The following is a 17,374-nucleotide window of genomic DNA, read 5'->3' as shown; positions in this document are numbered from 1 at the left end:
AAATGGTTAATGATAGCTCTTTCTGCACCCTGCAGCTCTCCTCTCGGGCCTGCTATCATAAGTGTGGAGATGAACTATTCAGAGTGAATGTGGCTGCAGAATCAGAGACCCCACGTTCTGCAAAGGAATCACTGAGACATGGGATTTTGTGAGGAAAGGAAGTTAAATGTGGCTTCCAGGGGCAATTAGACCCATGTGTGGTGGATGTTGCACATGTTGAGGCTCATCCTTTGGGGCAGTGCTATTTGTGACTTGTGTATGAATGTGTGTGTGTGTGTGTGTGTTTTGTATGTGTGAAAATGGATGTGATGAAACCTTATGAAATATGCTTATGCTTGCCAAACTTCCATCCGGCATATCACACTCACAAGAAAGGCAAAGAAACAAGGCTGGTGTGAAACCATTTATAGTAGATTATTTTGCATTCTCTTTCAGTAGATCAGACATTTTTAAAATGCTTACACAACAATATATAACTGCTAACACAGTTACACTCTCCAGGCCATACTTAAAGGAATATTCCAGGTTTAGTAGAAGTTAAAGGGTTAAATCACCCAAAAATGAAAATGATCCCATAATTTACTTGCCCTCAAGCCGTATATGACTTTCTTCTTTCAGCCGAACACAATTAGAGTTATATAAAAAAATATCCTGGTTCGTCCTAGCTTTATAATGGGAGTGAATACCGGTAAAGGAACTGGAATCTACCTATTACCGGTTCCTCTAGCTCTATTGCTCAGGTGGCCGCTTTTACTCTATTAGCCAGAAAGAATATTCTCCTTAAATGGAGATGTGCTACTTCCCCTACTCACAATAGATGGATGAAAAGATATTTTTTTCTACATCCAATTGGAGAAATTAAAGTGCCCCTATTATGCTATTTTAAAGTTTCCTAATGTTGTTGCGGAGTCTCCTACAACATGTTTACATGCATCAAAGGTAAAAAAACTGTTTAATTTCCTCATAATATACATTTGCACATCACCACATTTTCAGTGATTCTCAAACGACTCGACTCGTCAGATGAATCAATCTCTCTAAATCCCTCCTTTCCCGCTCTGATTGGCCAGACAGCTCAGTCTGTTGTGATTGGTTTACCGCGTACAGCGCGTGTGTCGAAAACAAAAATGCCCATTGCCATAACAACGTCAGGTCTGCGTGTCCGGAGGCTTCCTACACCGTAAACTAAAGACAATAATGAACAATGACGTCGATTTTACCATATCAATGCGAGCGCGAGTCCGATGATGAAACACTGGAAGAACTAGTTATTCAACCCGAACCTCCATCGCAAGGACGGCTCGAGCAGGACGTTTCTCAGTGATACACTACTCGGTTTGAGGTACATTATGAGATGTTGCAACTGTAATTCCTCACCATCAGCATTAACAAGTGCATGTCCATCAACAAACCGATTATTTTACTTGTACTAATTTATTTACCAAGTATTTTTCTAATTTATTGAGGTGAACATGTGGGAACTGTGTCAATAACAGTGCATGTATGCAATGTATACATTAGCCGAGCTCTATGACTTATGTGAATGACTGATGTAACATAAACGATGTGAATGACTGATGTAACATAAACGATGTGAATGACTGATGTAACATAAACGTTGGTAAAACAGATCTTGCTCCATGCTTAATCTTTACTCAAAGTAGTGAGGACGACAGACGATCTGCATTAATAGACACAGTTTTGATTAGCAGAAGAATTTCAGTAAGACAGTAATAATGTGAGTAACCAGTTAGCAGGAGACCTACACAATATAAAACTCAAAACTAAATATTTTGAACACCATCTTTCAAGAGCAAGCGGTTTGTGAATCCTGCATTGAACTCCGAGATTTGAGAAGCAGTCGTCAGTGAAATAAAGGGAACACAGCAAAAGTTTAGGATTAAACTGCTGTGATGTCATGGTAAAGATGAACTTTAACCACTGATTCTTCACATGCTCGTCCTTGGGCAGTGAAAAAAAACTGGCTTTACCTTCACATTGTAGAGCACAGCTTTGAACTAACATGTCTTCTCGACATGATGCTATCCAGGATCCACAGGAATCAGCTGCAGTGTTTGAGGTTCAAGTTTTCCCTGGTGTCTGAGCGCAATAAGTGGGCTGGCAATATGCTAATGTTTCGTATTGACGTCACAACGAAGCGGCTTATGACTCGTTTGAAAAACAATTCATTTCATTGACTCAGAGTCAACTCTTACTTTTGAAAGACAATAACTTTATATAGTGCACTTTCAGATTTAAAACTTTGCAGAATGTTTTCATTCACTTGTTATGTTTCATTCACTTGTTCACTTGAGCTATGTTACACACTACGTGAAAGGTCATTTTCAAGGTGGGGCCCTTTAAGGTCCATGCTTCGAAGTTCTCTTAAACCCTTTAGTAACATCTGTGATCCCTTATTAAAGGCTTGCTTTGCGTTATTCATGAGAGAATAGTGTGTCTTTTTCTATCTTTATTTATTTATTTATCTATCTATTTAATTTATTTTAGTTTACTTATTATTTCATTTTGTTTATTTATTTATTTTCTCTTTCCCTCCGTTGTGTGGGGATGGTTAGGGTTTGGGATTTGACATGTTATGGCAAAGACATATTTTTGTTTGTTGATCATTTCAGTGTATATATAATCCATGTCCTCTTGGACATTTAATTATGTCCTATAATCCATGTCTTGATAAAATACCAATAGAAAAGACTGGAAATAGAAGTATTTGAAAGTGGACAAAAGAGATGGATCACCTGGTGTAAACATGCATGTGTCTGCCTCATCTACTTGTGATCCGATCGACCAAAACGCATCTTAATACCGGGTGTAAACAGGGTCAAGGAGTCCTGAATTTTTTCCCCCGGTTTCAACAAAAATATTAAACAGTATATTACACTGCTCTTTTGAACCTTCTATTTATCAAATTATCAATCCTGAAAAATGGGTATCATAGTTTTTCAATTGCCTTAAATCATAATTGTTCAACATATTGATATCACCATTTGAGCAGTTGTCCTTTGAAGCACAACTGAATGACTATAAGCCTTTCCACCAGTGGTGTCTTGAATATTTATTTGTATCTCCAGAGCTCTGCTGTCTAGGTGTTGACTGCTCTGCCCTTCACTGCCAAAAGACTGTCAGTCCAGTCTAGAGATGCTCTCAGGCCCTGTTTATGCAGGCAAAAAGGGACTTTTCTAAGGCTGAGAAGACACACGTCTTTTCTGAAAAGCTGGCTTGTCCAGGCGTTCTTGTCAGAAATTGTCATGTGGGATCTGCTTGTTGATGTGTATGGTAGAGTGATGGAATATCCATGAATGGAAGGCTTGGTTTCGGATAGTCCCGCTTTTATGGTTCCAGGTCACTTTTTTATTTGCCTGAGGAAAAATCCTGTAAAGCCTGATTTATTATCAATGAGCAATGAAATTAAGTTTTTGTCAATATTATGCCATTCTGCCATTATTTACATTTTTGGTCTTGGAATATTTGTAGTAGTTCCCCTTGTGTCATTTTCTGTTTTGAATTATTTCTTAGTGAATTTCAAATAAAATCATTGTTCATTTAATTTCAGCAATTTTGTGTGCATCTCATTTGCTATCATTAAATAGTATATTATGTATATCTTATATAATGTCAACTGTAGACCACTTTGTTATCAGCATTAGCACTGGTCATGCACTATGCACATGAGTATTTAGAATTATTTTATATTTATTTTTACACTTTTTTATGAACTTTTCCATGAACTTTTATTCCATTTAAAAAGTGAAGTTAGATGAATATCTGTTTTTCACGATCATTAATGTATGAGGTTTGACAACACAAATGTTCTTTTTTGAATCAAACAAACTCACAGGTTTAAGAAGTCTCTTCGACCATGGTCACTCTGTAAAGTTTCAGGGGTGACAACCATATTTAAAAACGAGAGTGAATCCCCATAATTATCATTTCGTGTGTGTATAGAATATAACCAAAGTCCTTTTAAGACAAGTCATTTCACTCGGTGGCCATCTTTGAAACATCTCTCAGGCAGCTATTTCAGTTATTTTAGTGCAGCTCCTATCTCTTTGAATGAGTAAACATCTAGTTCTCTAAAGCTGTTCACCAAGCTTACAAATAAATGTAATATTTGAAATCATCAATGAAATCTGACAACAATGTCTCATAAATGTGGTTTCTTCTGTTAAAATAGCATTAAAAAGCTTATTTTTCAGGCTGGAGCAGCCAATGCACATGTGCGATCATAGGTGCGCATCTCAGAACATTGACTGTTTATATAGCAACTGGAGCTTCTAACCAAAGATTTTATACATAGAAAGACGGTGCACTCGTATGAATGGGAGAAAGTGTGGAATAAGTCCCGCCTTCTAAAGAAAAGAGGCAATCTGTAATTGGTAAAGTCATTGCGTCGTTAGAAGCTGCGGTTCCTACAGAAACTGGGATGCTGCACATGCACATTAGCTTGGTCCAGCCTGAAAAATGCATTTTTTTTGTCATGATTCATGTACTCTTAACCCGAATTAGTTAACTTTACACGCAAATCGCGTGGAAACCCGTTGCCCTATACCACTTTAGTTTTTACACAACTGAAACTAAACATGTTGAGTTGTATTAACACGGAACCTTAAGTTTAGTATTTATATTTATTAGTAGTGTGTTCTCAAAATCATTAGATAAAACTAGCTATTACACTGTAAACCCAGATTTTGTTTCTAATTAAACTTACGAGTGATCATTACTTATTCTTATTCTACTGTTGATTACAGCATCACTGTGATTCTACAGCATAAGATCCAGAATTTTCTAAATAATCTAAAGGATTTCTTAAAAGTTGTTCTGATAAAACAAAATCTTTCTTTTAGGCACACACAGACATCAAGAATCAGTGTATGGATCTCAACAACGGTGACAAACAGAATATTCATTTAGGGAAAGGAAATTACTAAGACAATTCAGATCATAATTTATTCATACCGCAATGCATGATGGGAGCCACGATGAGTTTTGATTGGTGGCACCCAGAATGCACTGCAACTTGCTTTATTATTGTCACCATTGTTGAGATTCACAGGCTGATGTCAGTGTGTCTTAATAAAGTAATTTTCAAAGTCTTTTGATCAGAACAACTTTTAAGAAATATTTTGGATTATATTGAAAATGCTGAAAAACATTTGCTGTAGAATCACAGGGCTGCTGTAATCAACAAGGTAGACATAACTCTCTAAATGAGATTTGTGATTCAGGTCAAATTATGATTATGTCAAAACATAACCAACACCACCTGATCAACTTTTCTCTTTGTTCATCTGAGAGTTACAACTCAGATACAACAGCCAAACAAAATCTAATGTTAACAGTTTAAGGGTCAAGAGCCCAACTAAAGCAAACACTGATCACCATAACGGTGTCTTAAAAAATGTGGTTTTCTCCTTCAGTGATTCTGCTTGTTAACATCAGGTGTCTTCAATATTGGTAATATTAGTAAGGTTGCTTCCTTGTCAGGGTACCGCCGAGGCCTGTGCTCATCCCGCCAGGTGCAGAGCCCCTTGGACGCACGTTAGACACTGGTCTTTTCACGTGACCAGGCAGGTTTTTGAATTAGCCCTCTCCCCTTCCTTATGAAAGTAAACATACCAAGTTATCTCTGCTAAACCTGATTAGTGCAATGAATCTTTCAGCTAAATAGTACAAACAACTAATGTTGTTTAGGAATGATAGCAGGTTTTTACTAAACATAAAACAATAAGTAATGATCACTCGTAAGTTTAATTAGAAACAAAATCTGGGTTTACAGTGTGTGTTTAGAAACAAAATGTATGAGACAGTTGGTTTCAGATTTCATTGGTGATTTCAAATATGAAATCTAATTGTAAGCTTGGCGAACGATTTTGGAGAATTGGATGTTTTCCCATTCAAAGAGATAGGAGCTGCACTTGCATGCCTGAGGAGCGTTTCAAAGATGGCCGTCAAGTGAAATGACTTGTTTTAAAGGGACTTAGTTCTAACGGCAGCTGCAGTGACGCGATGACTTTATCAATCAGCGATTGGCTCTTTTATTTAGACATATTACGTGTTGCACTTTCTCCCATTCATAGTAAAGCTGCATTCAAACTACCAGCGACTTTGTCATTGCATGTCGCAAGTGGCTGGCGGTGAGGTCTCGTTCCAACTAGTGGGCGTTCCAACTACTGTTTGTGAATGACATTCACGGATGTTACTTTATAAACTAAAACAACTTCCTTCCGATAGATGGCCATCCGCATCGATTTACGGCAAATGATTAACCCTTGACCTGACGCAGGACCTATTGACAAACGCGGAAGCGCAGAGGATAGAGCCAAACAAAACATCAATCACGAATTAAAAGTATAAAACGAGAATTTTAACAGAGAAATGTTGGAGGATTTCAATATAAGAGAAGAGGAGCTTGGGTTTGTTGCCCAGCCCTATTTGTTTGAACCGCGAGAAGCGTCAAAGTTTACGCTACTCCTACATCCTACGTCAAACGTCGTCAAGTGTTACTCTTTTGGCGTAAGTCGACTTGCGTAGGCCGTCTGCCGGAAGCTAGTTATTTTAGTAAAGTTTTAAATATAGATATTTTTCTTACAAAAAAACATTGCTTTGCTTCAGAAGGCCTTTATTAACCTCCTGGAGTCATATAGATAACTTTTATGATGGATGGATGCAAAATCAGGGCCGCCATTCACTACCATTATAAAGCTCGGAAGAGCCAGGATATTTTTTAATATAACTCCGATTGTAGGATGGCTTGAGGGTGAGTAAATCTTGGGATAATTAAATTTTTTGGGTGAACTATCCCTTTAAAGACTTATTTTCAATATAAAACATTTTGATTTATTTTTGTTTATGTTTGTTATGGGCTTGTTCTTGTTTGCTGTTTTTTTTTTCTCAAGATCTAGCAACATGAATGAGTCAAGGCATGTACCTCGTTCCTTGTGATTTTCTCCACCACGCATACAGCAGAGAGGCACATTTTACATACGCCATTAACAACTGGTTTTTCAGTTCGGTTTCACGCTTGTCACTACATAAATTTTTCGGGAATTAATTTGGTTGAAGAATGTGGTTGTCACTCCCTTAAATTACTGAACTGTGTGTGTATAGAACACGATTAAGCAATAAAAGATAAACTGACAATCGGATTTAGCTGCTGTGCTCGTAGCCTTATTGGTTGATTAGTTAACCAATGCCCACAAAACAACTATACAGTATTCAACACTAAAATGTCTCCACATTACTTAACATATACAAAACATAACAGTTAATTTTCTAATATACCTTTCAGTCACAGCAAATCATGCCAGAAGCTTAAAACGCCAAATTTCAGTAGTGATTTGTGTTTCTAGCCAAAACTCAACTAGAGTACTTGCTCATCATAAAGACCTTGACTATGGTTGAAGTATCTGAGAGATTACTTAATTAATTTTACTCAATTACTCTGAGTATATTATAATTATTAAGGTTTACAATGTTCAATCCTCTCACAGTTCGTGTGACACCAACCTGTTTTTGACTTGCTTAACATGCTCTTTAAATGTTTACTTTCTTTTAATAGACCAGATGTCACAAAACAGTGGCAATTACTTCTTTTCAGATGAATAATCACAAGGAGCGTTTTGAGAGGTTAACAAGTTATCTCATGTACAACAGAGCATATGTTTACTGACAGCAGTGTCGGAAAATTCCCTGTACAAACAACAGTTAGACAGAGAAGTGATGTGTATTAAGCGTCATCAGAACTGTATTATTTTCGCTTTGAGAAGTGAGATTTATTTGCATATTCACCAGCAGAATTAAGCAGCTGCTTTGAGGTCCATATCTCCCCGATTGATGTTTATTCCCTCCAGGTGCATGCTGAGTAGATGACATACGCAACTTTCTCAATAAAACAGCTCCAGCTGCCCAGAGGAAGCCCCTGTAAACAAAAAGAAAACACCTGGAAGAGTCAGGCAAATATTTATAGATCTTAATGAAGAGGAATGGTGGTGTCTCCAGATGGTTGGTTCAAATGAAACGGGTAGCCTGAGTTATGCAAACAGACCAATTTAATGGTGAGGTAAATTAAAAAGAAAAAAGATTTGGATAAATAAAATAAAATGATAGTTTTTGCATTTGTGGTAAACAAGATTCTCGAGCGGGCAGGAAAAAGTTAGAGGAGGAACTCCCGGAGCCATGTTTTTCCTGCTTCTTTGGAAACCAGTATGCTGAATATGAATATGTTGAAGTTGAAATTTGGAAAAGTGCTTAAATGTTAAGCTTTTGTTTATGATATCACACAAATGACATGTGAGACACAGCTCACGATAAACATAAGTGAAATGCATTATTGTGCCAGACATTTATATGATCAAATCTTTTTAAATGGTAAAAGACCTCAGTCAGAAAGAAATAAAGAAAGAAAGGTTGGCACTTCCCCTCACAGAGAGCAGACTGAAATGAAAAACAGAACAGAATCCTGAGTCTCTAAGCTGCCCGAGGAAAGTTAAACAACTGAGACTAAACCATGACTAGGCAGCTGAGGCATGTCAGATAAAACAAACCATTTTCTTTGCCTGTGTGAGGTGAGAGGCAGATACATTCTTCAAGAAAAGGGATTTGGCAGTGACATGGCTTTATTACATTTGCTGGTTTCATTTAAAACAGCAGTAAAAAAGTTAACTTTAGGTGATTATAGGTCTCAAATGAGGGTATAATAAGGGTTATTTAATGCATACCATATCTCCTGAGTGAACTAAACCTTGTTTGAATCCTCTGCATCAAAATGCTTTGCTATATCAGCTATTAGAACTTGTCAGTTAGTAGATTGTACTTTACTTGAGATTGATGATAATACATTAGGGCCATTAGGCTATAAGCGCACTAGGAAAAACAACTAGAGTTGCCTTTGGTGGTTAATGGTAAGATAAGTATAAATGGATTGGGGTTGTAAAGTACAAATTGATCCGTTCTGTAAGGTCACTTCCCAGGTCACTGAGTCTAAGTTGATCAGCACTTGTCAAACGTCTTGTTACTTCCCTATCAAGCAGCTGGAATATTGACTTTAGAAATCCTCCTGGAAAGCTGTTAACTTGATTAACGTAAGTAGAGACACTCCTGAATATCCACTTCAGTGATGTCAGCTTAGCTGAAGCCAAGGCTGTGTTTTGAATTGAATACAAAAGCATACAGTGTGTGCATTAAATAAAAAAAGTGAAACAATATGCAATATGTAATGATTAACGTTTCCAACCAATGCCAATTTAAAGACTTCTCCCCCAAAAAAGACATGTCATTATATACTAATGTCAATATCCGCATGTTATTCGATTCCCTTTCATTGGGAACTTGCACAATGTCAATGTTTTATCAATGAAGTGGGGTCTACGTTTTTTTTAACAGTTTTATTTTGATAAACATGACACAACATAACATTGCATAACATGAAAAGAGCTTTTATTGTTACAGTATATATAAAAAATGTGAAAAAAGATTTGCGAGCATTAGTGGAACTGGAGGTGTGAGAATAAACACGAAAAACACGTGATCGTCATGCGGTGAATATGGCCAATCGTGGAACAGTTGTGTGTGTCATCATCAGAGCTCATGCAGCCGCTCTGGAGAAGCTGCGCAGAATGAACCAGCCGGCTGCTCTCGAATCGCTCTCGCGTTACTTTGATGGCATACGTCACAGTCACGTGGCGTCGGTGCTGTCTCAAGTCGGACAAAATTTCGAACCGGCATGCACTGCTTCAAGTCAGCCGCCGATCGGTCTGCACAACGCTGCATGAAGTCGACACAAGCCTAATGTTTAGTTCAGTGAGTGGCATCCAATTAGAAATAACCTCAGAATATCCATTTATCTCAGAACAGCTATTTTGCATTTTTATTCAGATTTTATGTTAAAAGGGCAGAATTCTTGTCAATCAAATCAAACAAAAACTTCTAAGGGGGCCTCAAAGATAATTTACACAAATACAAGACAGAATAAGCATTCAAATAAGCTTAAACAACTAAAAATCAAGATATTTCTTATGTTAATTCAACCCCACAAAATGTGTCACATACGCCAGCTGGAGTCCACCAGAGTGCAATCTCCACCAGAGGGCGCTTCTCCTGACTCCTGGGCTATCTCATCATAAAGAGTGCAATCTCCACCAGAGGGCGCTTCTCCCGACTCCTGGGCTATCTCATCATAAAGAGTGCAATCTCCACCAGAGGGCGCTTCTCCCGACTCCTGGGCTATCTCATCATAAAGAGTGCAATCTCCACCAGAGGGCGCTTCTCCCGACTCCTGGGCTATCTCATCATAAAGAGTGCAATCTCCACCAGAGGGCGCTTCTCCCGACTCCTGGGCTATCTCATCATAAAGAGTGCAATCTCCACCAGAGGGCGCTTCTCCTGACTCCTGGGCTATCTCATCATAATTGCCTGGACTCATTATGTTGTGATTTGGTTCAGCTGTGTTTCATTAGCTTGTTAAGCCCTGCCTATATAAGCCCTCCCAGACAGCATGTATATCAGGTCCTCATCTGGGCCAACTATGGCACAGTTCTGGCAGCAGAAAATCATATGGGCTGTATCTGGCCCACACACATTAAGCTGGTTTTAGTGTGAGTTGTGGCTTGCTGTGTGCGGCCCATGTGACCTTTGCTGCTGCCACAACTGAGCCATATGTGCCATAGTTGGCCCAGATGTGGCCCTGATATGTATGCTATTGCCAGCCACGCTCAAGTTGAGTGGTCGCTGTCATTCCATGTGGTATGTGAGCCACAACTGGGCCAGATGTCTTTTGCTATCTGGGCTGTGTTTTCACTCTTTCTTTGCGAAATCTTATTTGTGTCACCACGGCATTTCTGAGTGTCAGAGCAGTTTCACAAGTTTTTTTTTTATATATAAAAAATAATAAAATAACCAAATAAAAAAATTCTAGTTATGTCAAGATTTAAAGTATGTTAGAAATTGAATAAAAAATCTTTGTCCTTAATCCTTATCCAGTAAATAACGAACGAGTCATGGCGCCTTTGAATATCGTGGACCGTGGACCTTGGGGTCAAAAAGGTTGAGAACCACTGTTCTAGATCACACTGGAAAGGTTGAATGCATTGCATTGTATGATGCAGTATTCTGTGCAATACTGTAAATTTGGGCAATATTATAGGTCTTTCTTTCTCGTAATACAGACATTTTATGTCCTGCACATTGTGTGCTTACTGCAAAAATAGTAGCGTTGTAGTACAGTATGTTAGTGTGCTATTCTGAACATAATCCAAGTAGGTATTTGTTTACAGGTGGACAGGACGGAGGTGATTCGGAGTTGTATAAACCCCACGTTTTCTAAGGTCTTCACCCTGGACTTTTACTTCGAAGAGGTTCAGCGACTACGTTTCGAGCTCTACGACATCAGCAGCAGTCATAATGGCATGAGAGAGGCGGACTGCCTGGGAGCCGTTGAGTGCACACTGGGCCAAGTGAGCAACCATCTCACAATATGCATAGAAATTCAAGCATGTTATGTGTAATTATTATGTTTTTTCATGTTTTGCTTGGTAATGCTCATTTTTGCAACAGGATCTCTGTGTGATCATTGATTACACACAGTCAGGGAAGAGTAGGGCCGGCACTGTGCCCAAATCAGATGAAGCCTTCTAATTAAATAATCACACCAACAACCGTTAAAAGCATTTCCGGACATTTTACGGCTGATTGAATTGTGAAACGTGAGATGTCTGTGTAACTGCCTCAGTGTGGGGGGAATGCCAGCCCAGATGGGCCATGCCGCTCTCTTATCTGTAGTTTGAGCAAATGGAAAACCAGACACATGATCTTCCGCCAGATGGTTTAGATTTGCAGTCTCTCAGTAAAGAATTGACGAGAAGCTTATAATGTACAGCGGATGCCAATGTTCATTTTGTTCAATATTCATGTGTTTATCTTTTTGCATCAAAGCCACTTTCTAGGTCTGGTTTTCTCTCCGGGGAGCTGGGTTGTTTGTTTTAGTCTGTTTTGGTTGGAGGGGGAAGAGGAGAGGATAATTGTTGAAATGGTCTGCGTTTAATAAAGGGAGAGAGCGAGGTGTTGACGCTCGCTCGTACAGAGTTTCTAGCGGAATAAAACACTCACTCCTATTTATAAATATTTAACATCTAGTAATGAAGCATTTATCTGGAGTGGATAAGACTTCTTGGTGTAATTATGAACTAAGCTTACATGCCAAATTCTCCCTGAGGTGTTATTATGTGCTGCTCTCTGCACATATTTGTGTTTTTATGTGTGTGTTCTGTCCATTAAAAGCAGCATCAAAACAAGACAGCCTCCGACCGACTGAAAATATCTTATTTCTCTCCAAATAGATCATCTCCCAGAGAAAATTCACCAAAGCCCTGCTTAAACAGGGCAACACAGTTGGGAAATCGTCTATTACGGTGAGCACTTTCCCAAATCCAAAATGTATCTGGTTGCTCTCTCTCACGCTCTACTTATGCAAACATCCAGCAGTGCACAACACCAGCAAATGGCCTTACGCAAGCGTTTCATGGCAAGGCAAGTTTTTTTTTTTTTGGTCTAACCTTTAAAAGCTTTGCACTTTATATGACAGAGGTGCTTAGAATTATCAATGCCACTATTGAGCCCAGGCAAACAGAGCAAATTTTCAATGTACACAAGAAGCTTCCAAAACAGTCAGGTGCGGTATTGAAGGCGGGCTATATGGTAGAAAATAGCCAGAGATGCTTGTTAATACAAGCTGACAGAACGCAGTGGCAACAGTTGAACATGCCAGGCTCAGTGGGTGAGAGGAACGAGATCTATAAAACAAATGTCAAACAAATGGTTAGCTTCTGATTCAGTTTTCTCTTCTGCTAGAAACAATTCATCATTCTCAATCTCTCCAGATCACCGCTGAGGAGCTGACAGGAAATAACGATTATGTTGAACTCTCATTCAGTGCGAGGAAGCTGGATGATAAGGTAGGAAGACATCCTGTGTATATGTTTATTCAGAATATAAAATGATCTTCCATAACAACAAGGATATGATGCCATATGATACTTTTTTAAGCGTTCATATCATAAGGTCCATTTAACCCTGAGGTTTGGGGTCAGTACAATTTTTTTTATTTAGCAAGGATGCGAAAGTCACAGTAAAGTACATTTATAATGTTACAAAAGATTTCTATTTCAAATAAATGCTGTTCTTTTGAACTCTCTATTCATTAATAAATCCTGATTTTTTTTATTACAGCTGTCACAGAAATATTGTAAACAACTGTTTTCAACATTGATAATAATAAGAAATGTTTCTTGAGAACCAAATATTATTAGATTACATATTAGAATAGTCTTCTGTCACATCATCCTTCAGAAATCAGAGTAATGTATGCTGGAAATTCAGCTTTTCCATCACAGGATGTTCAAATAGTATATTCAATATTTCACCATATTACTGTTCTACACTTGTGATCAAATAAATGCAGCCTTGGGTAGCAGAGATTTCTTTCAAAAACATTACAAATCTTATCGACCCCAAACTTTTGAATAGTAGTGAATAATTTCCTTTACATTTTTTTTCAACCTTTTCCCACGGTCTCTCTAGGCACGTTTCCGTTACAGATTTGCGCAAAACTCCTTTTCTCTAAATATCGACAAAAAGCTATTGCGAAATGACGCCGTTTCCATTAACCGATGTTATGCGACTAAAACATAGTAATTTTTTCCTCTCGCGATAAGTCATTCCAAAAATCATAGCAACGGACGTTGGTAGGTTTATGTATCTCAGCCAGCGCACTGGCCATTATTGATCAAAGGAGACGTATGTGTGTTATCCGATCATTAATGGCAAGGAAAGACCCTTATAGGCTACTTGAGAGCTAGCCTGACTACGTCAGACTTCTTACTTCCGCTCAATTTCATTTCGCTTCTGTACTCAGTCTGAGACAGCGTAATAGCTTTCCGTTTTCCTCCGGCCTGAAAACAGCCGGCCAATCAACGAACAGAGGGCGGGCTGAGAGCCGTGACGTAGAGACTGATTGTACCGTGGATGCGTAGATTTACTTCACATAATCTGCAAAAGTCGTTCACAGCCATGTTCACTCCGGTATTTCGCTCGATGGTTTTGTTTTCGCATCATACTACATGTGTTTTACAGTGGAAGTTAGATGCAGCTGAGCATGCGCTTAACACACGCCATAACCAAACGTTATGTGATTGGCTTACGGGAACCAATGATTTTAAACTTCAGACAAGCGCCTCCCCGCGAGAAAGAGAACGCTTTTCAATTATGCCATGCCAGATTCTGTCTACGAAGCAAAGCGAAGTAGCAGAGTTTGGTATTACCAGGCTACTTGAGAGCGGCACATATGAGGTGTTTCTGGGTGTTTCTCCCTCATTTCTGCTTCGAGGTCTTGATTGTGGCATTTCTTTGAGGTTTAGAATCTAGAGTCTTATATGAATTTAATAAAGAACTGTCTCGTATTCTGTCCAAGCATACCGCGTCATCTACGTCAGGTGACCTGTAAATGCGCAAAAACTGTTTCCATTGCAGTTTTGTGAAATATTTATTTTTCGAATTGCCTGAAAAACCACCTCATGCAAGCGTAAAAACTTTTTTGCAATAAATGGGAGTTTTTGCAAAATTGACGTGTTTCCATTGGGCGTATTTTCAATTCGCAATTTCAGTTTGCGCAATTTGAAGGGTTATGGAAACGCGGCTTCCGATCCCTAGAATTAAACGGTCCAGTTTTTGCAGCTGAGCAGTTATCTGCTCTCTTGCATTAAGACTTGTGTTTATCACGTGTCAAATATAGTTTAGCTCTCCCATCCTTCATCCTTGCCTCTTGGCAAAGTCTGCATTATATTGTGAGAGGAATATGAATTGAGCTGCTCAAACTGTTGAGAACAGACGGAAATGATCAGGGATGCTGTTAAAAACAAACTTCAGCCTTGAAGTCCCCATACTCGGATATGCGGTCAGACAGTTGAGAAAGAAAAAGGCAGAGAGTGAGAGCGATTGACAGAGAGAGTATACTGTTCCTCTAGGAGACACAATCAACTCTTGTCAGCAAGGTAATTACATGGGACTAAAATTAAGAAGAGGGATTAATACAAGCATAACAAATGATCCGCAGGAGTGTCTTGGTTTCATACGGAGCGTATCGTACTGCTGCTTGACAAGACGTCACATGGTAGTGTGACAGGACCATCAGGTAATTGAGAAAATGATAGGGAGACACCGGAAACTCTTAACTAACGCTCGACCACAACACCTGGAATACACCTGGAAAATGAGACCCAGGCAAGGCAGAAGTGTCGTTACATCAGTAGATGTACATTACACTCCATAATAAATCGATGAAACCCTTGGACGTGCAATCAACCTGTCGAACATGAAACGGCAGAAAACAATCATAAGACAAAAAAGAAAAGAGAACGACTATCGTACATACCAAGAGATGTTCACAACACGGTAATATGCATGGTCGCTCACCATATCAACGTGCAGCTATTTGTTCATGGAAAAACTATAGAAACTCAAATAAATAAACCATTTCATTGACGAGAATCCCTCTTAAAACAGAAATACCAACCTGAAAACATGGGGCAGCCTATGCACAGAGACGCCACACCAAACACTATCTCATTCAATGGAGAACTTCCGTAAAGGGGCAGTATGAATGCTAACGCATCCCAGGTAACCCAACCCCTCCCGTTTTATATTATGAAACCCCAGCTCAGATTTTTTGTGCAACACTTGCCAATGAACAACGAGGGTACACTTCACCCTGCTACAATAGAACAGGAAAGCCTTCTTTAAATCACTTTTCATTTAAGAGCCCTTTTCTTCTCCTTAGTCATAATCCTTCAGTGAAAATCATATCCTCTGCATCTGAGTTATTAAAACTCTAATTAAGCTTCTAGACTGGTGGAGAGATCAGAGACCCAGGCTGTCAAAATTCTCATTGACTTCATTCCCCCGTCTTTAACTTTGACTGAATGACTATAAGGATTTAGGAGAACACTACTGCTGTAGACATCATGTTTGAACGTTAAGCTGTGAGTGGTCTGTTTTGACTCTTTTGTGCGTTCTGCTCTTTTTATGTGTTAAAGTTTTTCAGAAAGATCTGGAAGTCCTGAAAATGGCTCCTGGTAATTCAGTGCAGTTTTGATCATTCAGCATACCTCTGAGAAAAAGTGAAAAGTGACTAATTAACTGAGGAAAATCTGCATCTGTAGGAAACTTAAAGACATGCATGCTAGTTTCTTATATTGTCAGCAGATAATAATAAGTTTTCTAGTTTAAGATTTATACAGTATTAGGGAGGTATAAATTCATATTTCAAATGTAATGTTAATGTTATGTAGGCTAACTTTACAAGTAGTGAAAATAGTTTAAAAGAAGGGAAATATTTGTGGTCTAGGTAATACAGTCCGTCCCTCTAATTGTTTACAATTTAAGAAAGTGATTTGCCATTAAGCGAGTGATTCTTTTTTTAATGGTATTTTACTTACTGTAAGTATTCTGAAAAATGTATTTTATTACCCATAGTTACCAAGTTCAGTGTGTGTGTATATGTTTCTGTTAGTTAACAGAAATGTTCATGTTAGTTCACAGTGCATGACAAATAATATAACTTTTAATATTACAAATGTATTAGTGCATGCTGAGATCAACATTAGCTAAGATTAATAAATACTGAAACCTTATTGCAAAGTGTTACCTATAATATTCATTTACTTTAATTTATTTCATTTTAATTACTTGTGCACAATTATTATCCAGTTAATTAACTGCAGGTCATTTGATTTTGATTATATTTTATATAAGGAATAATGTCATTATTCAGACATATTTAATAGCTAAATGCTTTTTACGTTGCAGAGTCAACATTATTAAATCATAAATAATAAAAGGGATTTGTTTTGAAAAACATTTAAAAATAAATAAACTAAGTAACAGGACAAATTTGATTGCATTTATTATGGTGCTATTAATGTAACATCCACCTCCTCAACATTTGGCTCCCAGCAGGTGAAGAGACCCCTATCAGACAGATAGCAGCAGAGATGGGATGGGGACAGTGGTTGCACAGAGAGCTGCTCAGAGAAGTCACCAGCAAGGACACAATTAGTTTTCACTGACGGTGCCAGGCAGAATTTAGAGCAGGTGCAATCCCAGGAAAGAGCAGTGGAGTGCATGTGTATTACAGTATTGCTGAAGCAGTGAGTAAACTGATGTAATAAAGACAGTGAGTTGCTAAAAACCGATGTTTCATGTAGTGACGATGCTGCTGGGTCACATAAATGCATATTAGATGCATAACACATATTATGGAATATAAACACGTAACACTTTGTTTTGATAATTCACTTTAGACATGCTG

The 17,374-nt window shown here is 38.4% G+C and overlaps 1 protein-coding gene across 1 annotated transcript in view; it reads left to right on the top strand.

Moving 5' to 3' along the window:
* Positions 1-17,374, top strand: part of cpne4a (copine IVa) — a 61,695-nt gene that overhangs the window by 20,210 nt on the left and 24,111 nt on the right. The window contains exons 3-5 of the mRNA XM_084386066.1: positions 11,289-11,468; positions 12,351-12,422; positions 12,891-12,965. Of these exons, the coding sequence (XP_084242192.1) occupies positions 11,289-11,468; positions 12,351-12,422; positions 12,891-12,965 (327 nt within the window). The remainder of the gene's footprint in view (positions 1-11,288; positions 11,469-12,350; positions 12,423-12,890; positions 12,966-17,374) is intronic.

This window comes from Rutilus rutilus, assembly GCF_951802725.1.
Source record: "Rutilus rutilus genome assembly, chromosome: 17".
NCBI lineage: Eukaryota > Metazoa > Chordata > Actinopteri > Cypriniformes > Leuciscidae > Rutilus > Rutilus rutilus.
The sequence above is the reverse complement of the archived record's forward strand: the minus strand, read 5'-3'. Positions and strand labels throughout refer to the sequence as shown.